At 44.9% G+C, this 25,868-nt stretch overlaps 1 protein-coding gene and 1 non-coding gene across 21 annotated transcripts in view; one reads left to right on the forward strand and one right to left on the reverse strand.

Moving 5' to 3' along the window:
* LOC143270189 (putative Polycomb group protein ASXL2) overlaps nucleotides 1–25,868 on the reverse strand; it is a 198,582-nt gene that overhangs the window by 66,735 nt on the left and 105,979 nt on the right. For 4 of the 20 annotated variants that reach the window (XM_076559157.1, XM_076559158.1, XM_076559159.1 and 1 more), the window contains one exon: nucleotides 16,377–22,786. The exons of 9 other annotated variants lie outside the window; for them this stretch is intronic. In XM_076559157.1, the coding sequence (XP_076415272.1) occupies nucleotides 22,465–22,786 (322 nt within the window). In that variant the 3' untranslated portion in view covers nucleotides 16,377–22,464. Of the gene's footprint in view, nucleotides 1–12,985; nucleotides 13,251–16,376; nucleotides 22,787–23,220; nucleotides 24,839–25,264; nucleotides 25,327–25,868 lie in introns of those variants that run through there. 7 more of the 20 variants (XR_013047181.1, XR_013047182.1, XR_013047180.1 and 4 more) reach the window with 5 other exon arrangements.
* Nucleotides 16,443–16,546, forward strand: LOC143270326 (U6 spliceosomal RNA). Its single transcript, XR_013047469.1, has one exon. It is a non-coding gene; the product is annotated as a U6 spliceosomal RNA (small nuclear RNA).

The following is a 25,868-nucleotide window of genomic DNA, read 5'->3' on the forward strand; positions in this document are numbered from 1 at the left end:
ACAAGATAGCAAACGTGTGATTGTCTCATGTCTGAAGCAGCAAAGTCTAAAACCTGTGAAGAAAGCCAAAACACAAGGTATCCAAGGAGTAAAATTCATGGATTTAGTCTCCACACAACAGTATCAAGGGAGGGCACCCATGGATTTAACTCTTGAGCCCGGACGAGATGACCACATAAGCTCAGCAGAGTGGAAAGGTGGGATGTTCGACCGGCTGAACAAACAGTTGGAGTCGGAAGATATATTGTCTATGGGATCAGATCAGGAACCCAAACCTGCAGGTAGAAAACCCATAGAGCTCAGCTCTAAACTACAATGTAAAGATGCACCCTCATATGAATTGGCTCCTGAACCAGTTGTTCATAATGTAAAAGCTCAAGAGGTCCAATATGGGCCACAGGCACTAAGTATGAAACCTTGTCCATTGACTCCAGAATCAGAGGTGTACCAAGTGAAAGCCTTGGAGCCAATGTTAGAGCCACCACTTCAGGATGGGAGAACTGTGGCACTAAATACAGAACCACAAAGTGCAAGTACAAAATCTGTTCAGTGGATACCAGCATCTGAGTTTCAAAGGGAGAAATGTATAGGGTCAAACTTTAGGTTACAGTCTCAAAGTGCCAGCCCTACAGAATTGAAGCCGTCTACACAAAGGAGAGGTGTGAGGTCATCTGATTTGACTGTCAGGTCAATAATTCAAGGAGAAAAATCCAGAGAGTCTCATCTTGAGTCACAGTTACAGCAAGTAAAAGCCTCTTCATTAGCACTAGGGCTGCAGAAAACCAAAACTTTTAACTTAACTTCCGAGCCTAGGCCTCAAGGGATCAAAACTGATCAACTAAACAAAGAGACACAGGTAGAAAGTATAAGATCCATCCAGTGGATACCAGGACCTGAATTCCACGGTGTGACATTTTTACAATTAAATAGTGGATCACCATCTCCAGGTGTCAAATCTACAGAACAGAAACCATCCATACAACTGGAAGGTGGGAAGACATCAGAGATGGCTCTAGGGCCAAAACCTCTAGGAAAAAAATCCGTGGATTTTAACCTTGGGCAACAAGTACAATGTGTGAAGACCCCTGAGTTGTCCCCAGGACCAGAGCTACAAGAAGGGGAAAACATCACATCAACCTCAGAGCTACAGTCTCAGTGTGGGAAAAGTGTAGCATTACATCAGGGACCACTGCTTGAAAATACAAAATCTGTTCTTTGGATACCACTGTCTGACTGTGAAGTTAATAAATCTACACTGAATCTTAGGTTACCACCTCAAGATGTCACAGCTAAAGAGTTAAAACCCTCAGTACAACTAGATGTGAAGACATCCAATGAGTTGACTATGAGGCCGAAGTCACAAGGTAAACAACCTTCAGGGTCAACCCAGGAACATCAGTCTCAGAGGTCCAAAACTACTGATTTTAAATCTGAGCAACAGTTTAGAATTATGAAAGCATGTAACCCAACCTTAAGATCAAAGACCAATAATATAAAATTGACATTCAAACCCAGGTTTTGCTTAGAAGACAGGAGCTCTCCTGGATTAAACCCTGGAATACAGCCACAAGAAGGGAATCCCTTAGGGTCATCCCCAGGAACACAGCCTAAAACTGTGACACCTTCAGTGTTTAAACAAGAGTCACAGTCCTCAGAAGTGAAATATGGAGCAATAAGCCAAAGGCCACAATCACAAAACAATGTAGAGTTGAAATGTGGAAAATCTTCTGAGTTGGCACTTCAGACAAAGCCTCAAGGTATGAAATCTGAGAACAGCTCTGGGCCCCAGTGTCGACATACAAACTGTTCTGACTTGACTCCTGAAAGAGAGTCCCCAGATATGAAATGTACTAAGTCAAGTCGCAGCTCACAGCTGAAAGGTAAACCATGCATTGAGTTAGCTACGGGTACCAAAACTCGACCTGTCAAACTAGGCTGTAAACCTGGGCCACAGTGGCAAGGTATAAAATCTAACTCATTTCTGAGGACAAAGCCTCAAGAAATGGAAATGGAAGACTGGGAATCAGGCCCGCAGTTACAAGATCTGAAATCTTCAAGGACAATCATGGGTATAAAGGTCCATGATGTCATGTCTGTGGACTTTGGTCCTGGACCACACTTACAAGGTATGACATCTGAAGTCATTACAGGGAAGAGGGCTCATGGTATGAAATCTGTAGAAATCAAACCAAGATCAAAGTTACAAGGTAAGAAACATGATTTCACCCCGAGGAAGATGTTCTTAGGTACAAAATCTGTAGAGCTGGACTCAGGTCCCCCTCTGAAAGATTTGAAATATCCTGAGCTGATCATGGGTATGAAACTTCAAGGTGTGAACTCTATGGGACAACATGTTACAAGTATAAAATCTTCTGAGGTGGTAACACAGATAAAACCCCAAGGTGTGACAGCGGTGGACCTCAATTCTGGACCAAGGACACAAAATAAAAAGCCGTCTGAGTTGGCTCAAGGGCAAAGGCTCCTATCTAAGGAATCTGTAGAGTTTAGTCATGGCCCAAAGTTACAAGGTGTGACAGTGGAGTCCAAGCCCCCAAATGGGGAATCTGGGAAGTTAAATTCAGGCCCTCAGTTACAAGATGAGAAATATTCTCAGTCAGTTCTGGGGACAAAGCTTCAATATGGAAGATCTATGGAGGTCAGTCCTGGCCTATGCTCACAGGGTATGAAGTCTTCCAAAGTGATTTCAGAGGACAAACTTCAAAAAGAGAAACCCGTAGGCTTTGTGTATCAGCCACTGTGGCAAGATGTAAAATCTTTAAAATGGACATTCGGTAAGGCACTTGACAGGGAACCTTTGCAGTTGGAAACCGCTCATTTACAGGACAGGAAATTAACTATGTTAACACCAGAATTACATCTTCAAGGTATGAAACCTGAGTTGGTCAACTGTGGATCAAAGTTGAAAGGTGTGAAGTCTGAGCCCACATATGTCCAGACAGTAAAGGATACAGGGATCAATCCTGGTGCTGAATCACAGTTTGTGGGAATCTCTAAGCAGGCCTCAGACTCAAAGATTTATACAGTGGTGCCTTCTGAATTCAATGCCAGGAACCAGAAGCGAGATAGGAAGTCTCACAAATTAAGTCAAAAGCATCAACTTCAAAAAATAAAACAAATAGCGTTCAGGGATGAGCCACATTTGCAACATATCAAGTCATCAGAATTATGTACAAAGCTTCAAGACCTGAAATCTATGGAATTCAATTCAGAGCAACAGTTGCAAGATGTGATGTCCTCTGAATTGGGCATGGGAACAAGTCCTCAGTGTTTAGAGTTCAACCATGGGCCACAGTTGCAAGATATAAAATCTTCTGAGGTGTGTACAGAAACCAAGCTGCCAGATGAGCCGTCTCCGGAATTCAAGCATAAGCCTACATTGCAAGATAGGGCATCCTGTGACCCGAGTACAGGGCCACAGATTCACTGTAAAAATGTTATGGCATCCAACACCAGAACACAAAATGTAGAATTGTCTGAGTTGCACCCTGGTCCAGACCTTCAAGGTATAAAATCTAAGGTGTTCTGCCTGGGGCAGCACTTGGAAGATGTGAATTCTGCATGCACTCCTAATGCAAATTCTCAATATATAAACTCCAGTGGGTGTAAATGTGAGCCATATTTACAAGATATAAATAACTCTGCATGCATTCCAGAGCCAGACCCTCAATGTATAAAGTCTGTGTGCAGTCCTGGGCCACATTTACATGGAACCAATTCTTCTGCATGCATTTTAGGACCAAAATTGCAATTTGTAGATACTACTGGATGCATCCATGAGCCAAACTGGCAAGATGTGAATTCTTCTATATGCACCCCAGGGCCAAGTCCTCAGTGTATGAGTTCTTCTGTATGCACCCCAAGACCAAGTCCTCAGTGTGTGAATTCTTCTGTATGCACCCCAGGGACAAGGCCTCGGTGTGTGAATTCTTCTCCATGTTCCCCAGGGCCAAGTCCTCGGTGTGTTAATTCTGCATGCACCCCAGGGCCAAGTCCTCAGTGTGTTAATTCTGCATGCACCACAGGGCCAAGTCCTCCTTGTGTGAATTCCACTGAGTGCCATCCTGAAGCACATTTGCAAGGTGTGAATCAATGGGCATCAATTCTAGGGCCACACATTCAGTGTGTAGGTTCTATTGGGTGCAATCCTAAATCACATTATCAAGGTGTGAATCCTTCCTCACGCACTCCAGGGCCAAACCCTCAGTGTGAACATTCCAATAGGTGTAGTCTTGAGCCACTTCTTCTTGGTATGAATCATGGTAGAACATTTCCAGCACCACAAATTATGTGTGTAAATCCTGTTTGGTGCAATACCAAAACACATTTGCAAGATGTGGATTCTTCTGCCTGTACTGGAAGACAAGAGTCACAGTCTGTAAATTCCACCGGATACAACCCTGGGCCACATTTACAAGCCCCGAAACCTCAAGATATGAATTTTTCTGAGTTGAACTCAGGGACAGGAATTCAAAGAGAGATGCCTATAACAGTTAACCAAGGACGACACATACAAGATTTGAAGCTTGAATCAACTCCAGGGTCATCTCACTTAATGGTAGGGGCAGAGTTTCAAGAGATCCCATTTTTGAAGGATCAACTTGGGTCGTGGCAGGACACTGCACAACCTGTGTTCACTTTGAGGCCTCCATCAAATGGTGTGAAATCTGTGGGAGTTTCACCAGCCCCACTGCCTGAAGATAGAATGTCTCCAGAGATGAGCAAACAGCCCTTGCTTTGTTTGACAAATTCTGTAAAAGTGACACCTGGCTGCAGTCTGCAGGACTTGAGAAGTAAGGAATTTTCACCAGAACCTTGTTTCCAAAAAGTTAAATCTGTGAAGTTGAAGCCAGGCTCACCGACTCCAAGTGTAAACCCTTTAGAGTTCGCTCCATGCCACTGTTCTCAACGTACTAAGACTTCCTTTGCACAGAAGCCATGTGTTCATGAAAGAAAGCCTATGCAGCTGAGACTAGGCTCCCAACAGCAAAGCATGGATTGCCAACAGTTTCCTTTAAATGAGAAACCAGTGATATCAACACCAGAGTCCACTGGGAACTTCTTAGCCGGACCAGCACTGTCTAGTGTCAAATTTTCAAATTTAATTCTGGAATCACAGCAACAATGCATGAAATCAATGGAATTGGCTTCAGAGCCAAAGTGGCAAAGTGTAAACCATGTGAAATTGTCATCGGTGTCTCTGCCACAAACTGGCACCTCTGTGGGGTTATCACCAAGACCGTTCCTTCAAAATGTGACACCTGGGAACCAAAATTCCCAAACACGTGATCAAATCATAGAATCCTCTCAAGTGATACATAGACCAGAGCACCAGATAGCAGACTGTGCTGAGAAGATGAGGCGCCAAGTCTCTAAATTGGTGGATTTTATTTCACTACCAGTTTCTCAAGATGCAGGGTCTTCAGAAATGACAAAAGGGTTGCGACATAAAAGCCCAGAAACAACAGAGAAAAATATGAGGTTGACCCCCAAACCAACAGATCAAGACATAGAATCATTAGGGATGCCTCAGCAGCTAGATCTTCAAGGACCAGAATCTGTTGATCTGACTCCCACACTAAGTGATCCAGATTGGAAGTCCTCAGAACTAACCCCACAGAAAGGCTACTGGAGCCCAGAAACTCTGCAGTTGCTGCCTTGTTTGTGGCCCCAATTTAAAGATTACAAGGAGTTACCAACAGAACAAGCCACAGGATCTCATAGAATGACCCTTGACCTCAAGAATCATGTTGCAGAAGTAAGGATGCTAACTTGTGAGGTAAGACCATGGAAAGAATATCTTAGTGTGCCTTCAAAGCCAGTAAATAGAGAGACTGAACATGTAGAAAAATCTCCAAGGCCGTGTCCTCAAGACTTAGGACCTGTGGTGGTAAGCTCTGGGAAAAGAGCCCAAAGGGAACAATCTGTAGCATCACCACCAAGGCCATCGTATCACGTTCCAGATTCTGTTTCAGGGATAACACCAGGGCATGGACCTCAGATTCCTGAATCTGTAAGTTTAACCTCTAAGCCATGGCTGCAAATAGAAGAATTCTTAGAGTTGTCAACCCAGCAAACCAGTCAAGTTGTAGAAGATACAGACTGTGAGGAGCTCACTTTTGAGTCATGGCGACCAGGGGAGGGAGCAAGTAGGCTAACAAAGGCCCAGGGTGCAAGCATGGGAACTTTAAACATAACTCCAATTGAATCACTGGATCAAATGATAAACTTTATAACAATCAGTCCAAAGCAGCTAGGTCAAGTGACAGAATCCACAAAGACACGGCATCATGTTTCTCAGTCAGCTGCTCTCCCCAAGGTTTCTGAATCTGTGGAAGTTATCCCTGGACCGCCATTTCAAGTTATAGTCTGTGATGATACCGGAGCCAGCCTCTCAAGGGTCAAAACATGCTGATTTGACTCCCAAACTGCACGATGTGATAATGTCAGAATTTGCTTCAAGCCTTTGGTTACAAAATGTTCAATCCAAGAAATTAGTCTCAGCACCAACACATCAAATTTTAGAAACAATACAGTTGTCAGGCTTTCAAGTTATAAAGACTATATTGGTTCCCAAGCCACTGCTTCTGATTGTAAAATCTGAAGAGCTGGCTCCAGGACCAAATCCTCAGGCTATGGAACCAATAGGAGCTGCCACAAAATCTAGCATTAAAGTAATGGATGGTTTAAATTTACTCCCAAGACCACATCTTCAAGACATGATAAAACCTACGGAACAAACTCCAAGGGCAAATATTCAAGAGAATTTTGCAGAATTAATCTTACAGCAAACATCTCCACTTGAGGAACCTCCAGTATTAACTCATGAGCAAAGGCTTCAGGCTGAAAATTCTCTAGGGATCAGAACAGAATCTCCTAAAGTAATGGAAATTGAAGATTTGAATCAAAGACGGGTGTGTGAGGATAGAGACTCAGAAATGATAACATCAGAAAAGTTACAAGCACAGAATTACTTCTCTAGTTTCATACCCAGCCCTTCAATCCCACTTATTTCAAGTTGTGTCAAAACAACTGAGTTAGGACCCCTTCAGGGTTCTGGAATGCCGGAGGTATCAAGAGCCTTGGCTATGAAGAACTTGGCTGTTAGTATTTTGCCATCTCCAGAGTCCTATACAGACACTATTATGTTCCGTCCATCAGCCCTTCCCTTGGTTCTTCCCTCTGATATTGGGAACACTGTGGGATCCCTATATCCTGACATCTGGGAAGTGGATGTCCTATCCAAGGAAGCAACTGAAAAGAAGCAAATGGAAGAATTTGAGAATTCATTCCAGAGCTATTCTCCATATCCACTGAGATTACTACCCTCGGAGTTTCAGGCAGGATTAGGGGCTCGAAGAAATTCTATCCGTTCTTTCCTGGGTAGACAACAGAATGTCTGGGAAAGTCATGTCTGTAGGCAGCGACTCCCTAGGAAGTATCTCTCCAATATGCTGATGTTGGGAAATGTCCTGGGAACCACTATGGAAAGGAAACTTTGTTCTCAGCCGTTTTTAACAGAAGGAGCCACGATGGATATCTGTCATTTTATTGAGAATTTATTTGGGGTTCCAGCTGAACTGATGGCATTTTCCCAGAGCCCACTACAGAGGGGTCTTAGGACGATTTCACAGACTTCAGTGGTCAAAAACTATATTCAGAGACATATTTTATGCCATGGTCATGAGAAAAGAATGCCCTTAAAGATGTGGACACGTGGATCCACATCTTCCATAATACAGCAATACTCCGGTACTCGATTGGGAATAAAGAAAACAAACTCAAAACTCAGTGATATATTCCAGGAAGTCACTCAGAACGTGTCTGTCTCGTGTACAAGGGCCCAGTTTCCTGCCTTAATGAAGCCGGAGTCTTCTCTCAAGATACTTTACAATAGGGAAGACGCTGTTTCCAGTGATCAGAGTAAAGACTCACAGAGTGAATCACAGACAAGGCCTTCTGACTCTCACCATTCCCTCAAAGCAAGTTGTCTTTCCCAGGCCAAGAGGGATATCTCAGAACAGCTCCATCTGCTAAAAGATCTACAGCTCAAAATAGCAGCAAAACTCTTAGAGAGTCAAGTGCCCCACAATGTCCCTCCTCCTTTCTCATCAGGTCTTGTCCTGAAATATCCCATCTGCTTGCAGTGTGGCCGATGTTCAGGAATTAATTGCTGTCATAAGTTACAGTCTGCTTTTGGTCCATATCTTCTCATCTACCCACAGATCCACCTCTTAAGCACCCCTGAAGGCCATGGTGAGATTCGGCTGCATCTTGGCTTTAGACTGAGAACTGGGAAAAGACCTCAAGTCTCAAAGCATCGTGGAAGAAAAAGAGCAGATGCATGGAAGAGCACTACATCACCATCACGAAGGAAAGCTAAAATCTATCGTCCAGCTTCCAAGAGTCCAACCACGCCAAGACATTTCCAGGCCCGATCTCCCCAGGCTCCAGCTTCTGTACAAGTGCTCATCAGAAAAAAGCAATGGGGAAGCCATGGTGTGGTCGGCAAGACAGACACCGAAGACTTTGAGCACCGTGAGTTCTGTCAGGTTCACTCTGTATCCGAGAGTGGCTTTGAAAGTAATCAGGAAGAAAAATGGTCGAAATCAAGCCTCAAAAAGACCTTTGGCTTAAAATATCCAATGAAGGAAACCATCAAGGGACGTAAAACACAAAAAACAAAGCTCAACAAAAATAGTGGAACCCCAGAAGAGAGTCCTTTTAGAATCATGTGTCCATCAAGAAGCAAGAGTGTTGAAACCGTTCAAACAAGCACTGCTTCTTCGAAGACACAAGCTAAGAAATCCTCTCAGCCCAAGTTCTACCATCTGCTTTTCCAGGGCCTAAGGCAGGCATTCCAAATAGCACATAGAATTGTGGCTTATACTGGACAGAAGCCTGCGGACAGGACAAGGCCAGACAATTTGTGGTCAACCCAATACTTGCACCCCAAACAAAAACCCAGTAAGTATTGTTTAGCAGGGGATGGCAAAGGAGCCAGCACACCAGTTGCCCACCAAAAGTCAGCAGGTGTGAACCCTAAGCAAGAGGACAGATTGCAGGGAACAGGTGACCAATGTAGACAAACTCAACAGCCAAAACAAGTGAGCTCTCTCCAACCCAGACCTTTGCAATTGGAGACCATGGCTTCTGAAAGAGATGCCACTTTCCAAGTTACCTCAGTCATCCAACCTTTGAGTATAGTTCAAAATGTCAACGGCAGAGCAAAGAACAACTATGGCGATGAAATCTCCTGTCTGGAGTCTAAGAACTGTTCTCAAGTAGGAGCCAAATGTCAGGCCCAAGAGAGAATAGAACCTGACTCCCATTTGAAGAGATCCCTGCAGAGCCACTTTAAAGAGACACACACACCCAAGGAAGAACAACATGGCTTCTTCAGGGAGAGGGACCTCTGTAATAAGCCTTTTGAAAGGACCAATCGCATCCTTTTGGAGAGAATTCAGGAAAGTCTCTCTGAGAGGAGATACCGCAGTCCTTCTCAGAGAAGGCACAGCAGTCCCTCTGACAGAATGCTTAGACATCTCTCTGAGAGGAGACATTGCAGTCCCTCCCAGAGACAGGATAGTAGTCCCTCTGTGAGAACCCTTCAAAGTATCTCTGACTGGAGCCTTTACAGTCTCTTTAAGGGGGTAGGTCGCAGTCCCTCAGGGAGGAGCCGACCCAATCCTGGGAGACGCCCTCGGAGTCCCTCTAGGAGGTCTCTTAGTCCTCGAGAGAGAAGAGGACGAGAGAGAAGGGGACACAGTCCCTCAAAAAGGTGCCATCTCAGTCCCCTCCAGAGGACACGGTGCAGTCCTTCAGAAAGGAGCCATGGTAGTCTCTCTGAGAGAACCCCTTTCAGTCCCTCTGGCAGGAAAAGGCATAATTCTTCTGGGAGAGTCCACCACCTTCCCTCAGAGTCCAGGCTATACAGATCTTCTTCCAGACTCCACCGCAGTCATCCTGAGAGAACTCACTACAGTCCCTTTGAGATCAGACACAGTTATTCTGAGAGGAGCCGGCAAGGTCACAATGAGGGACCCCATCACAGTACCAAGGAGAGGCTCAGGGGTAAGGAGAAGCCCAGACATAGCCTGTCTATAAAGACTTCAAGACTTATAAACTCCTAGGGACTTATGCCTCCTAGGGACCACACCAAAAAATAATCCAGAAGCTGGACAAGTGTGGAGACACGAAGTTAGTAGATAAGGAGAGACCTGCCCCTGTTAATTACAGCCTGCACATCTTCACCTAGCCGCCCTTTCTGCTCAGCCACTGCCTGCACCCTCAGCAATCAAAGAGCTTTCTGGAGGGGACTGAGAATGGGTCTGTAATTTAAGATCAATAAAGGGGCAATAATCGAACTCTTTGCATCCCTAAGATCACTTGTGGGGTGGGTGGGAGTAGGTGTGCAAACTGCGGGAACTCAAGGGTTGGGGTTCAGGAGGACCCCTTACTTAAACCTTCAGACTCCGCCCACTTGCTCCAACCCTCTGGCCCCATGGCCTCCCTAAACCTCCTGTCGCCATGGGGGCGGGGTCTCAAAAGCATCAGAAGAGGCGTCGTCATGTGACTTTCCCCGCTGCAGCCCCCCTCTGAATCTGCTAGGCGGAAGTAGATGTTCAGAACAGGGCTAGTCGCCGCCGAGACCACATCCGGGAGAGGCGAGGAGAGCGGAAGTGGCGTTGGTCTGGCCGGAGCCCTTGGGTGAAATTGTTAGGCGTGGAGGGGGAGTGATGTCTTCCAGACTCGGTGCAGTCACCGCCGTGAGTTTCTTGGTGTGACCATTATACTTTAGAGATAGAACTTTCGAGCCGCGAACACCAGGGCCCTTGCTTTTGTCCCGAACTCGGAGTTGGTTTTATCAGAGCCCATCGTAGGCCCCACCCTTTTATATCAGAGCCACTTGCCCCCCGTTTCCCCCCCATTTTTAGTTCTGCCTGTTCCCCGTGTCCTCGGACTCAGTTCCTCGGCAGATCGTAATTAGTTATCTTCCTCCAGCATCCCCAGTGCCTCCCGTTTCCTTTTCTTATTTTTTTTTCCCATCTCCGTTTTCGATCCTTCCTCTAGGATAGGGCTTTGAGAATGGGCAAAAATGAAAGCCCCGGTATTGTCAGCCCGCCTTCACACTGTGGAAATATAGCATGGCACACGTTTCCTAGGAAGCGTCACCCACCTTCCTTCCATTTGAAGGAGTTGCCCGTGAGAGCTTCCCGTCTAGGCACAAGGGGGAGTCATCTCTTTGTGGATGAGGTTCAGAGGTCCCTGGCACTCACTCGTGTGCTTGTGATTTGCTAGACCCCGGGACCCACAGCCTTTAAGCCACAGAGGAGGACCAGGATCGTGGGAGCTAAGAAGTAAGTGAGGTTTCCTGGGGACATTTTTGAAATTGTGTAGACAGTGCTGAGAAAGATGTTTTGTGTCTGCACTTTGGAGCATCACAGCCACCAGCCAGGTATGGTTTTGGGGCACTTTAGATGTGGCTAGTGCAACTGAAAAACCGAATTATAAATTTTATTTAAATTTAATTGACTTAAATTTCAGTAGCCATCTGTAGCTAGTGGCTCCTGGATTGGACAGTGCAGGTATAAACCTAGTGTGGGGGAGGAAAACCTGGCCTGCAGTAAAAATGCACATTATAGTAAAAGTGGAATATGTGATTCAGTTAGTGGTAGTCCTGCAACCCCCTCCTCCACATCAGATGTGTGCTCATAATTAATTTGACGAACTTGGGAGGGAAAATGAAAACAGCTGTAAGGAACCTTTATATTTTCAAGCTATTTAATTGTGGCACTGATTAATTATTTTGTGTAGTGAATGTGCTAAGTTTTCTATGGCTAATACGAAAGAAAAGATCCCTGTTCACCTTGGACCTCCCTGATGAATTCCTTCATTTAGATAACATTTCTTAAATGTCCGCTCTGTGGCAGCTGTGTAGTAGTTTGGCCATACAAGCATGGGAAACGGAACGAGCTAGGTAAGCATGGCAACACAGTCTAGTGTAATAGGAAAAAATCAGTTCTGAGGTTGGGTCTCACTATCTGGAAACTCACTGTGAAGCCTAGGCTGGCCTCTAACTTGCAACAGTCCTGCATCTGCCTCCTGAGTGAGTACATGCCCGTGCCACAACACACGTGTTTTTTGTTTGAGACAGGGTTTCACTCTGTGGCTCATGCTGATTAGAACTGACTATGTAGCCCAGAATAGGCCACTGGTAGACTGAGGTTTGAAACTCAAAGAATAATGTCATTAGCTAGCTAGGAGACTCAACCCTCCTGTCCCAAGAGAAGAGCGTTTGAACAGGTAAAAGAAGTTGATACTAACTAGTTCTGTATCATTGGCGTGGAGGATGGCAGGGGGTGGAGGGTATTTTAGGGACATCCTTTAGAGAAGTTAGCAGGAGCCAGGTCATGGGGCATTATGGCATGCTAAGGTGTTAGAATTGTAATTATCTTGAGGGGAAAGGTCACTTTTGAAGAGATGGATTGAAAGGTGAGTGGAGACTGGTACCAAGACAATTATAATAACCTAAGAAAGAAAATAAAGCATGGTGCATGATGGTAACCATTTTAGGGATATGTATGATGATTGGAGGGGAGAGGTAAGGGGGCGGGACATAGGGTGTCTCCAGGTCTCTGTCTTTGGCGACGGTTGGCTTTGGATTCATAAACCAGACAATTTTTGAACAAGAGGCAACATTAGCAAAATGAATGGATTTGGACTTCATTTGAAGAGTTGATCTAAAGTACAGACTTGAGAATTATCTTCTGTAAAAGGAATTGGAAACATGTTATTTTCCTCCACGAGATGAGTGTATTCATAAGCTCGTCTAGGGATTATGGTAAAAGCAGTGTTTCTTAGTGTGTACCCTGGTTTGCCTGGAGAAACTTGTTAACTAATATGAAGGTAAATGGGCCGCCCGCTCATCTCTTAACCGGGATTGGACTCATCGGGAGTACTTAAAAACCTTTTCCGATTTATTCATTTATTTGATGTGTTCATTGTTTTGCTCACATGGATGTCTGTGGAGGTCAGGTCATAGGATCTCCTGGAGCTGGAGTCATGGATGACTGTGATCACCATGTAGGTCCTGGGAATCAAATCTGGGTCCTCTGCACCACAAATGCTCTTAACCACTGAGTCCTGTCTCCAGCCCGGCCAGACTCAATCTGACTTAATCATCTTCTTAGAGATTGCAGAGTTTGAGAGCTGACGGTCTGCAGTGAGACCTGAAGAGAGGGTGAAAGCATGGGGAATACCAGTCTTTAAGATAAATAGACTAGGGAAGGATTGCAGACGATGCTGAGGTGAACCAGAATGCTTTTTTAAAAAATGAAAGCTAAATATTTGCACCTAAAAGAATAGGCTAGAGGCTCTTAAAAATGCTTACTCTAAAAAGAGTTGAAAATAGGCTAACTTGATCATTTGTGTGATTAGGAGCTGAGACTTGTTACACCAGTGATAAATTATAAAGTTGCTAATCATGATAGGCGTTGCATCATAACAAAGCATTTTCTTGTTTAGGGTTGTCATTTGTGAAAGTTTGAGATTAGTATCGTTTTTAATAAATAAAACTGCCTTGGGTTGGTAGACGGCACAAAATACTTTAGACGTGTTTCTGCTGAGTATTTTAAAAATAAGTAACCTAGGAAAGAGAGTTTCTGCCATCTTGACTTAATCCACCATATATTAATCATACTGATCCTGTGAACTACTGATTTTTCCATGCTTATGCTTATTCATGAGATAGAAGTTGGAGGTTTCTGGTCCTCTGTTGATAGTAAAACAATTCTCCACAAGATTTTTCTAACAGGAATCACATGGGATTTGTCTCTTAATGGTCTGTTGGTGATGTGATGTCTTTATTGAATAGAGATTGCTCCTGTTGTTTGGAATGCTGAGTTTCACTCCTAGAGGTCTGTCAGTTCCCATTATTAAGGTATAATTGACATACAGTAGATGCATTTGCTTCATGTGTATACTATGAACAATTTTGATAAGAATTGAATTGATAAGAACACATCTATAAAACAGCAATCACAAGGACAGACATTTCTGTCTATCCCCCAGTTTTTCTATGTTTATGTTTAATTTTATGTGTGTGTTTTGCTTGCTCATATGTCTGTACTATGTGTGTGCCTGGTGCCTGCCAAGGCCAGAAGAGGGCATCAGATTCCTGGAACTGGAGTTACAGACGGTTGTGAGCTGCTATGTGGGTGCAGGAATTGAACCTGGGTCCTCTGCAAGAGCAGCCATTGCTCTTAACTGCTAAGACACCTCCCCAGTCCCTCCAAAGTTTTTTTGTTTCCTTTTTTTTTTTTTTTTTTTTTTTTTGAGACAGGTTTTTTTTTTTTTCTATGTAGCCCTGGTTGTCCTGGAACTCACCCTGTAAACCAGGCTGGCCTCGAACTCACAGAGATCCACCTGCCTCTGCCTCTCAAGCGCTTGGTGTTAAAGGTGTGTGCCACCACTGCCCAGGTTTTTTTTTTTTTTTTTTTCTTTTACAATACAATTCAGTTCTATATATCAGCCAAGGATTCCCTTGTTCTCCCCCCTCCCGCCCCCCCCCTTTTAAGATTTATTTTTATTATTTTAAATTATGTTTATGCATTTGTATCTGTGTAGTGTTAGGCATGTGAGTGTTGTGTCCACAGAGGCCAGAGGGGTTGGATCTCCTGGAGCTGGAGTTACAGGCAGTTGTGAGCCTCCCAGTTTGTGTGCTGGGAACTGAACTTGGGGCTTCTAGAAGAACAACAAATGCTATTAACTGCTGAGCCATCTTTCCAGCCCCTCCCCAAAGTTTCTTGTGTTCTTTTGCAGTCTCTTCCTCTCTTCACTCCTGTCCCTAGGCTATGGCCCTTTTGGGGGTCACATATCAGTTATCCTACATATCAGATATTTATATTACGGTTCTTTTTTTTTTTTTTTTTTTTTTTTTGGTTTTTCGAGACAGGGTTTCTCTGTGTAGCTTTGTGCCTTTCCTGGGACTCACTTGGTAGCCCAGGCTGGCCCCGAACTCACAGAGATCCGCCTGGCTCTGCCTCCCGAGTGCTGGAATTAAAGGCGTGCACCACCACCGCCCGGCGAAAAATGCTATTTCTTAACAGAACAATAATTTTGATGTGTAAATAGTTATTCATTGCCAAGTAGAATTCCATTACAGGTACATCACCATTTGTGTAGCCATCTACCTTTATGGAAATTTGGGTTGTTGGGTTATTTTTCATGTGAGGAATTACAGTAAAGTTGTATGAGATTCATGTGTCAACCTTGTGTAGACAAGTGTTTTCATTTCACTTGGTAAATATCTAAAATAGCATTTACCATCCTGTGTTGATTGAGTCATATGACAGCATTGTGTTTCATTTTTGTTATTTAAAAATTGTTTCCATACCACATATTTTGATCATACTTTCCCTTCCCTGACTCCTACCAGACCCTTCCCACTTCCGTCCCCACCCAACTTCATGTTCTCTCTTTCTCTTTCCCTCTCTAAGAAATAAGAAAATAGGAAAAACAACAAAAAGAATATGATCTGGCTTCCAAAGTAGTGTGTGTGTGTGTGTGTGTGTGTGTGTGTGTGTGTGTGTGTGTGTGTGTGTACATATTTGCTAATAGTTGCATGGGATGCTCCTGTGGTTAACTTTTATCATAAGTAACACCGAGCATCTTGCTCAGTATCCCTACTGACCACTTTATCTTTTTCTGTAAAGAATCCATTTATATTCTTCATTGTTAGTCTTTTTTTTTTCCCCCTTTTGGTATCCCTCCGATTTTGGGTGCTAGAGATCAAACTCAGGCCTGAAGCATGCTAGGTAAGTGTTCCATCCACTGTACTACATCCTAGGCCTAATTAAAAAAAAAAAAAAATCAAGATGTCTTATTTCTGATTTGTAGTGTATTTCTTCCCGGTTGTGGTTTGTTCTCCTTTTTTTTTTTTTTTTTTAAGACAGGGTCTCACTATGTAGCCCTTGCTATCTTAGAACTCAAGATGTAGACCAGACTACCTTCAAATTCACAGAGATCTGTCTGCTTCTGCCTCCCAAGTGCTATGATTAAAGGCGTGCGCCACCCACCATGCCTGGCTTTTTCATATTCCCAGTGGTGTTTTTTGAAGAACAAAAGTTTAAAATTCATCATTAAAAATTATTCCGTGTGTTGGGGTGGTTAGAAGGCTCAGCAGGTATCTTACCTGTCACCACCAAGCCTGACAACCTGAGTTCCAACCCCAGGACCTTCATGGAAGAAAGAGAATGGGTTCCTGAAAGGTGACCTCTGACCTTCAAAACACACATGCCTCCCCCCAAATAAATACAAAGTATAATTTTTAAAAATTGGAGAAGGCCTTTTTAAAGTTAATTTTTGGACTACAAAATTTATTTTTTAAATAAAATAAAATGATAAAAGATAAGAACTAGTGTGATTGTTTTGGCAGCAATATACTAAAATTGGAACGATACAGAGAAGATTAGCATGGCCCCTGCTCAAGGATGACACGCGAATTCATGAAACGTTCCATATTTTTGGGCCCCAATCCTAATTCCTAAGTCCTGTGTGATTCTGGCACTCTAATAAAACCACTTTGCCCAGGGGGGAAAAAAAAGAGCCCAAGAGAAGGCACAAGAAACAGACCCACTCGTTCACACACTCAGAATCCCATAACAACACTACACAGGAAGCCATAATGTATACACACAGGACCTGGGGTAGACCCACTCGTTCATACACTCAGGAATCCCATAAAAACACTAAACAGGAAGCCATAATGTATACACACAGGACCTGGGGTGGACCCACTCGTTCACACACTCAGGAATCCCATAACAACACTAAACAGGAAGCTGTAATGTATACACAGAGGACCTGGGGTGGACTCCTGCAGACCCTGCACATGCTGCTTCAGTCTTTGTGAGTTCGTATGAGCTTTGCTCATGTTATTCAGAGGGCCTTGTTTTCTTAGTGTCTGTCATCCCCTCTGGCTCTTAGATTCTTTCTGCCTCCTCTTCAAGGTTCCCTGAGCCCTGAGAGGAAGGATTCATGGAGCCATCTCCTTTAGGGCTGAGTGTTCCAAGGTCTCTCACTCTGCATAAGGTCTGGCTGTGGATCTCTGCATCTGTTCCCGTCTGGTACAGGAGGAAGCTTCTCCGGTGATGGCTGAACAAGGCACTGATCTATGAGTCTAGCTGACTGTCATTAGGAGTCATCATTTCATTCTTTCTCCTTTTTATTTTTTTAGAACAGCAGTATTTGGTTTTTCCCCTAGGTCCCTGGGCTCCGGTCTCAGGTCCTTGGTCGGGTATGGGTTCCATCTTGTGGAATAGGCCTTAGGTCAGATCAGCCACTGGATGGTCACTCCCACAGCTTTGTGCCCCCTTTGTAGTACTGGCATACCTTACAGACAGGACCCATCGTCAGTCGGAGAAAAGTTTGTGGCTGGGTTGGTGTTTATGCTTCTCTTCGGACAGTGTGCAGAGAACCGTCCTGTACCACAGACGCTAGGACAGAGGGGTGAGGCTCTAGGTAGGCACCAGCTCATCTTCTCCATGTTCAATACATTGTGGAGGTCTTGTCTTCAGCGATGGGGCCTTGCCTTCAGCTTGTAGAGAGTAATCGATAGTCGTGGCAACAGCCTGGATTTTGGGGGGATTTCCTTGGGATCCCTTTGGCCAACAACTCAATTACATGTAACTCAATCATGTGACTAGAATCTTCATTTGGTGACAGATGGCCAGTTGGGACTGTGTCTCTCCTATTATTTGACAATTTCAGTTAGATGGCCTTCATATATGTATATATTTTAGGAAGCTTTTACTGTATTGGGTTTCCAGACTATCCCTCAAATGGTTCTTAAAATTAGTTGTCTCTCCCTGTATTCCCTCCCTGGTCCCCCTCCTCCCCATTTGATCCCCCCATTCAAGCTTCTTGACTCCACCCATCCATAACTACTTTACTTTTCTAGCAAGATCTGTCTGTCCTCTCTAGTCCCTTACTCAATATCTAACCTCTGTGGTTCTACAGTTTGTAGCTTGCTTATCATTGACTTAACGGCTAATGTCCACATATAAATGAATACTTAACCATATTTCTCATTCTGGGTCTGGGATACCTCACTGAGGATGACATTTTTCTAGTTCCATTCATTTACCTGTGAATTTCATGATTTTTTTTTTTTTTTTTTTTTTTTTTTTTTTTAGCGGCTGAGTAATACTCCATTGTGTAAATGTACCATTCTTTATCCATTCTTCTGTTGAGGGAAGTCTAGATTGTTTCCAATTTCTGGCAGTTGTGAATAGAGCTGCAATGAGCATGGTTGAGCAAGTGTCTCTGGGGTAGGATGAAGCATCCTTTGGGTATATGCCCAAGAGTGGCATTCCTGGATCTTGAGGTAGATTGATTCCCATCTTCCTGAGGTACTGCCACACTGATTTCCACAGTGGCTGTACAAGTTTGCATTCCCACCAGCAATGGATGAGTGTTCCTCTTAGCCCACATCCTCGCCAGCATGGCCTGTCAGTTGTTTTATTGACCAGACATTCTGACAGGTGTAAGATGGAGTCAGAGTCATTTTGATTTGAATTTCCTTGATGGCTCAGGATGTGGAACATTTCTTTAAATGTTTTTCAGCTATTTGAGGTCCTCTTTGGAGAGTTCTCTGTTTAGATATGTACCCCATTTTTAAATTGGATTATTTGGTTTTTGATGTCCAGTTTCTTGAATTCTTGGTGTGACCATTATACTTTAGAGATAGAACTGTCGAGCCGCGAACACCAGGGCCCTTGCTTTTGTCCCGAACTCGGAGTTGGTTTTATCAGAGCCCATCATAGGCCCCACCCTTTTATATCAGAGCCACTTGCCCCCCGTTTCTCCCCCATTTTTAGTTCTGCCTGTTCCCCGTGTCCTCGGACTCAGTTCCTCGGTAGATCGTAATTAGTTATCTTCCTCCAGCATCCCCAGTGCCTCCTGTACCTTTTCTTATTTTTTTTCCGTCTCCGTTTTCGATCCTTCCTCTAGGATAGGGCTTTGAGAATGGGCAAAAATGAAAGCCCCGGTATTGTCAGCCCGCCTTCACACTGTGGAAATATAGCATGGCACACGTTTCCTAGGAAGCGTCACCCACCTTCCTTCCATTTGAAGGAGTTGCCCGTGAGAGCTTCCCGTCTAGGCACAAGGGGGAGTCATCTCTTTGTGGATGAGGTTCAGAGGTCCCTGGCACTCACTCGTGTGCTTGTGATTTGCTAGACCCCGGGACCCACAGCCTTTAAGCCACAGAGGAGGACCAGGATCGTGGGAGCTAAGAAGTAAGTGAGGTTTTCTGGGGACATTTTTGAAATTGTGTAGACAGTGCTGAGAAAGATGTTTTGTGTCTGCACTTTGGAGCATCATAGCATAGATATTCTGCCACAGGTAGCAGATTTGACTCCATGTTCACTATGAATCCGATGTCCATTGTCCTCTATCTTAGTGAAGGACTCATGAACTTTCACCAGCACTGTGATGATCAATCTACTACTGCTTAAAAGAGTTTCCTAAATGCCAAATGATAAGCTGCCAATGCACTGACATGCAACCCTCAAAAAGCATCTCTTCAGCTGGGTGGAGGTGGCACATGCCTTTAATCTCAGCACTCGGGAGGCAGAGGCAGGTGGAACTCTGTGAGTTCGAGGCCAGCCTGGTCTACAGTGAGCGAGTTACAGGACGGGCTCCAAAGTTGCACGGAGAAATCCTGTCTCAAATCCCTCTCCCCCCAGAAAAGCATCTCTTCTCCCTCCCACTACTCCAAGTCAGCCTGCCATTTAGCCACTTTCTAGAATACCATGTTCTCAGATTGTACCTCAGAATTTTGAATACTGGTTGGTGGATTTAATAGGTTACAACATAACACAAAACCTTTGCCATATTTACATTAAGCTGCTTATCTTAAAACAGCTTCCCTGGAGATGCCAAACAGCATCCTTAATCTTCTACTCCTTGAATGGGGGCACACAGAACCATCTAAAGAACCAGCTTGAGAATACTCTAGAACCCTTCTACTCGGTGTGGCCCATGAGCTGGGAACTTGTTGGAAATACAAAATCCTACATGCAAGTGCTCCAGCACCCTGGGTAATGAGTGTCTGCATTCCTAGCAGGCAAAGCATCACTGTCCAGCCCCAGTCAGGAACAACTGGATCTAAAGCAGCGGAGGGGTCATGTGCATGGGCATGCGGGAAGCCTGGGAAGGGGCCAGGCAGCAGGAATAAGGACAGGCTCTCTACTTACATCACACTGCTGCAGAGTATGATTTCAAGGTTGTTACTTTTGTTCATGCTGCATTTAACTCTGTGAAGCTTTGTTACCGTGCCTGTCTAGAACACCTGATGGTCTAATAAAGAACTGAATGGCCAAAGGCAAGGCAGGAGAAAAGGTGGGGCTAGCAGACAGAATATATAGAAGGAGAAATCTGGGAGGAGAGAAGAAGGAGCCAGAGGAGGAGGAGGACTCCAGGGGCCAGCCACCCAGCTACACAGCAAGCCACAGAGTAAGATTTACAGAAGACAGAGAACAGGAAAAGCCCAGAGGCAAAAGGTAGATGGGATCAGTTACGTTAAGGAAAGTTGGCTAGAAACAAGCCAAGCTAAGGCCTAGCATTTGTAATTAAGAATAAGCCCCTGTGTGAATTATGTGGGAATTGGTGGCTGGCCCCTCGAAGAATAAAGAAGAAAAACAAACCAACAACATCACAGACTTGCAGTCACTGCACTCTGAAAACTGCAGAGTGAACCTACAGCTGCTGTAGACACCACAGACTTTCTCCCCAATCTGTCAGGGCAGAAATAACCCTCAGCATGTGTTGGCTTTCTCACCTCCAGCCAGCCCTCCCACCCCTGCTCACTTCCCAACTTCTTCAGGCTTCAAAATAAACCCATGGAAAAACAGAAGCCATCACAGCAGCCCTCCATACCCCCTCCATTTCTGCACTTGTTACGTACACCAAGCTTCTGGCTCGACTTCAGGAAATTCTCCCAATAACTTGAAGCAAGTGGTTTGCTGCTGCCACCTTACAAACTAAAAACCAAAAAAGCCAAACAAGGCTTGCACAAGTAATTGTCAAGGTAACCCAGCAAGGGACTTATCAAGTTGATTGGGGGGTGGAGGAGTACATATCCATGTATATGTATGTGAAGGTCAGAGGTCAAACTCGGGCATTTTCTTCTAATTGCACTCTATCTTTTTTACTTATTTATGGTTGTTTATCTTAAAGACAGAGTAACTGACTGGCCTGGAACTCTGCCATGTAGACCAGGCTGGCCTTGAACTCTCACAGAGATCTGCCTGCCATCACACCTCACTGTTTTGTAGGTCTCTCACAGCTGTTAGACTGCACAGCTGGCACACTCTTGGCACCTGTCCACCTCTATGGCCACCCCGCAGAACTACAGTCACAGATGCACACCTCCGTGCCTAGTTTTCATGTGGGTGCTGGGAACAGAACTCAGGACCCCCTGCTTGCACAGCAAACGCTTTACCCCTGAGCAGCTCCAGGCTCTGGGGCTGAGCTTTGGTGAGGGGATGACACAGGAGCAGTGCAGTGGCTAGAGCGCCTCCTGCAGGCCAGCTCCATGTGCATACTCAATCCGGCCAGCAAGGTGTGCTGCCCTGTGCATTCTGCAGATTAAAAACTGCAACAGCTTCTCCAACGTCACACACATGGGGACACGTGTGGATTTGAACAACAGGAACAAAGCAGGACACCTGAAAAGAGCACGCAGCACGAGATGACCTGACCCAGTGACGAAGAGTTCAAGGGTCAGGCTCACAAATATCTACCTCACGGGGGTAGGAGAGAAATGGAAGGAAGGAATGAGACGCCCTAGGGAGCCTCACTACATGGAAGAAGATCAGTGAGGGGGCCACACTTCGGGACACTCTCCCAGAGAGGAAAGGGGAGGGGTGTGTGAACGAGAGTGTGTGTGGTGAGGTAAGAAGCAAGAAATTCCAAAACCAGGTGAAGAACCAGCAGTCAGCGGAGCCCCATGAGGCTGAAGGCCGGACATCAGCAGACGTGGCCACACACCCTGTCAGCTGCCCCTTCAGTCTACACTGAAGAGTTCTTCAGTCTGGATACTCTTCATGGGTCTTGACACCCTTCTGGACCTAATGAGAGTTTGGGACATTCCCCCAAGTATGTATGTACCCATACACAATTTTTATCTTGGTATTTAATTTCATAATCTCCTAGAGCCTTCTTTAGAAATTCTGCTTTGTTCTCTAGGGCTCGGTGTTCCCGTGCTGTCTCTTAATATTACATACGAGCAAACACATGCCTCTTGTTTGACTTTGAAATATGAGTGTGTGTGGTGTGTACACGCGTATGCCACAGCATAAACGAGGAGTCATTTCTCTTCTTCCACACTGTGGGTCCCAGGGATTGAACTCAGGTCCTCAGCCTTGCTGGCAGGCACCTTCACCCACTGAACCATCTTGCTGGCCCCACTTGTCTCTCTTTGAGGTTTATTATCTTCCTGTGAACTCCGATTTCCCCCCCAGTGCCGGCAACTGCACTCAGGACCTCACACACAAACACCCCATCTTCTACTGACCAGCCCCTGCTATATTCTTGGTATATCCCTGTTGTTCCTGGGCACCCGAACCCGACAGTGTCCAAAAGAAAGCCGCTGCCATGACTAGTTGAGGGTCTCTGGCTTCCCCTCAAGGTACCTCTGCTCACGTCCCCTCTGCTACTTCCCCCAGCCTCCAGTGAGGTGTTGGATCTGTTCTGGAGACTTCTGAGAGCCACACCACACTCTTACAGCCAGGCTTACAGCTGTTTTCCCCATGAAAGGGAGTATAACATTGTGGTAAAATAAAGTTTCTCCCAAATTCATGTCCACGCTGGGCCCCAGAATGTGAGTGTTTGGGGGAAATAGGGTCTTTGTAGATATAATTAGTGATGATGAGGTCATATGGACCAAGGTGGTCCCTCAGCCCAGTAGCTAGGACTGGAAGTCATTGATTCCTTCCATGTAAGAGGAGAAAACTCAGACAGCGAGGAGAGAATACAGACATGACCGAGTTTGGAGCCTCGGTACCACAAGAGGAAGGTCCAGGACCACTAGAAACTAGAATGACCTCTCCCCAGAATCCCCAGGAACATGACAAGTTCACACTCTGATTCTGGACTTCTGGATTCCAGAGCTGAACTACAACGACAAGAAGAAACTTCCACAGAAGACACCAAGTTTGTTGAAATTTGTTACAGCAGCTCTAAGAAGAACCAAGACAAAGTGTAAAACATTCAAATAAGCTCTTCCCAGGCACTCACCTGGCCAGGCTTAGCTTCAGTGCAGGAAGTCACAAAACAATGTCACCCTCATAGCCTGTCCCCCCATGGTTGGTGACCCCACACTTCACTCACTGATCAGAAGTACTTCCCCATGTGTAGAAGTTTTAAATGATAAATCTCTTCATCTTCTATGATGTCATGATTATAAGTCTTCCCCCCACTCCCAAGCTCATAAAAATATCTACCAAATTTTCCTTTAATGCTTTTACAGTTTTACCTGCTTGACAATGGTGACAGCTATTTTTAAATGCACTTGCATGCACCAGGCACCAGGCCACACCCATCACGTGTACTAACACATTTGATCCTCACAACGTCCCTCCTGTGAGGCGGCTGCCGCTTCATCCTTGTCTCATGAACTGAGGCATGAAGTGGTTAACTAACCTGCCCAAGGCCACATGGCCAGTGAGTCAGAGAGAGGCGGGACAAGCTCAGGCTGCCTAATTCCCACGTCTACACTCACCTACAGTATCATTCTGTTTAGAATTCCAATTTAAATGTTTTGTCCATCTGAACTTATTTTGGCTAGTGGATGCAGAACTTCAGTTTTTGGACCTAATGTCTGGCTAACAACTTGGTACACACTGAATATTCTGTTCTGACAACAAGGATTTTAAAATGTGTCACTATCATGAACTACATTCTCATCCTTACTTGAATGTGCTCGTGAATTCTACACTCAGTTCCCCTTCATTCCTATAGGAGATGTTAACTCTTTATATCATAAAGCTATTATTAGCTTGTTGCCTTTCTTATTTGTTATAAGTATTTGTCACATGTTTCTTTAATGTGGTCATAAAAATTCCTTCCAGTTTTCCTTTATTGCCTCAGGGTTCAAGAACTTTCTATGCATTCTCTCTCGTTCCTTGTTTTCTGGGAGACAAAGTACTTGGCGTATATGTAGTCCATTTGGGCTTCATTTAGTGCATCATTAGACAATCTAAATAAACACTGGAAGCCTGATGCTTAAGAGACTTTAAAAATGACGATGATGTAGCTTATTGTGATAAACATGGGACAGAGAAATAGAATAAAATCATCCGAATGAATCGAAATCACATTCTAGCTTTTGAAAGACCGTGCTGAAAGTGAAGACGGGCTCCTGCCCTCCCACGGCCAAAGCCCAAGCAAAGGCTCTGAAAACAGAGAAGACAGTGAGTGCTGAGCGGCGTCCACAACCAAGCACGAAAGAAGATCCCTTAGTCACCCACCTCCCAGCCCAAGACCCCGAGGCTCTTGAAGTGGCTCAAAAACCTTCTCAAGAGCATTTCCAGGAGCAACAAGGCTGACCAGTGTGCTGTCAGCACGTGTCCCCTGACCACTGAGTCAGCCCTGAAGAGACAGGCGACAAGTCAGGTGTGCCCGATGGGACGGCAAGGCCAACAGGCACCAGAGCAAAGAGGCTGTGAAGAAATTCTGTGACACTGATGACGTCAACGTCAGTCCTGATGGAGAGAGGAAGGTGTGTGTGAGGCTGGCTCCTGATTCGGATGCTCTGGATGTTAAACAAAACCAGAATCATTTCGACTGAGTCCATCTGCTAATTCTAAGTACAGTTCTCATCACACAAGTCTTTTTGGCTAAATATTTACTAAATATTTTCCTCCTTCTGAATATACTCTAAATGGAATTGATTGCACAATTTCTTCCTTAGACTGGTGTCTCAGTTAGGGCTTCTCCTGCTGCAGGAAAACACCACAACCAAAAGCAACTTGGGAGAGGAGGTTTGTGTTAGCTTGCATGTCCCGATCAGTCCATCACAAAAAGAGTCAGGGCAGGAACTTAAGGCAGGAACCTGGAGGAAAAACCTGACCAGAGACCACAGAGGAGTGCTGCTTATTGGCTTGCTCCCCAAGGATTGCTCTGCCTGTTTCCTTACTACATCCAGGACCAACAGCCCATGAGTGGCACTCAGGCTTACCTACAGGCCAATCTTTGGGGGCATTTTCTCATGGTGTTTCCTCTTCCAAATGACTCCAGCTCCTATCAAGTTGACAAAAAACTAATCAGGACAACTGGATATTGTTAGTATCTGAGACATAACTGACTTTGTACTGAATGGTTCTGTGTCAACTTGCCCCAAACTAGAGTCATCAGAGGAAGGGGTCTTAGCTGAGGAAAAGCTCCATGAGATCCAGCTGTAAGGTATTTTCTCATTTAGTGATCAATGGGGGAGGGCCCAGCCCATGGTGAGTGCTGCCATCCCTGGGCTGCTGGTCCTGGGTTCTATAAGAAAGCAGGTCAAGCAAACCATGGGAAACAAGTCAGTAAGCAGCACCCCTCCATGGCCTCTGCATCAGCACCTGCCTCCAGGATCCTGCCATGTTTGAATTCCTGTCCTGACTTCATTCAGTGGTCAATAGCAATGCTGAAGTGAAAGCCTAATAAGCCCTTTCCCTACCAACTTGCTTTTTGGTCATGGTGTTTTGTCGCAGCAATAGAAACCCTAAGACAGATTTGTACTGTTACTTTGCTGAATTAAATTAGTTCTAACAGCTTTTGTGTAATCTTTATGAGATTTTGTA

The sequence above is a fragment of the Peromyscus maniculatus genome, chromosome 22, assembly GCF_049852395.1.
Source record: "Peromyscus maniculatus bairdii isolate BWxNUB_F1_BW_parent chromosome 22, HU_Pman_BW_mat_3.1, whole genome shotgun sequence".
Lineage (NCBI taxonomy): Eukaryota > Metazoa > Chordata > Mammalia > Rodentia > Cricetidae > Peromyscus > Peromyscus maniculatus.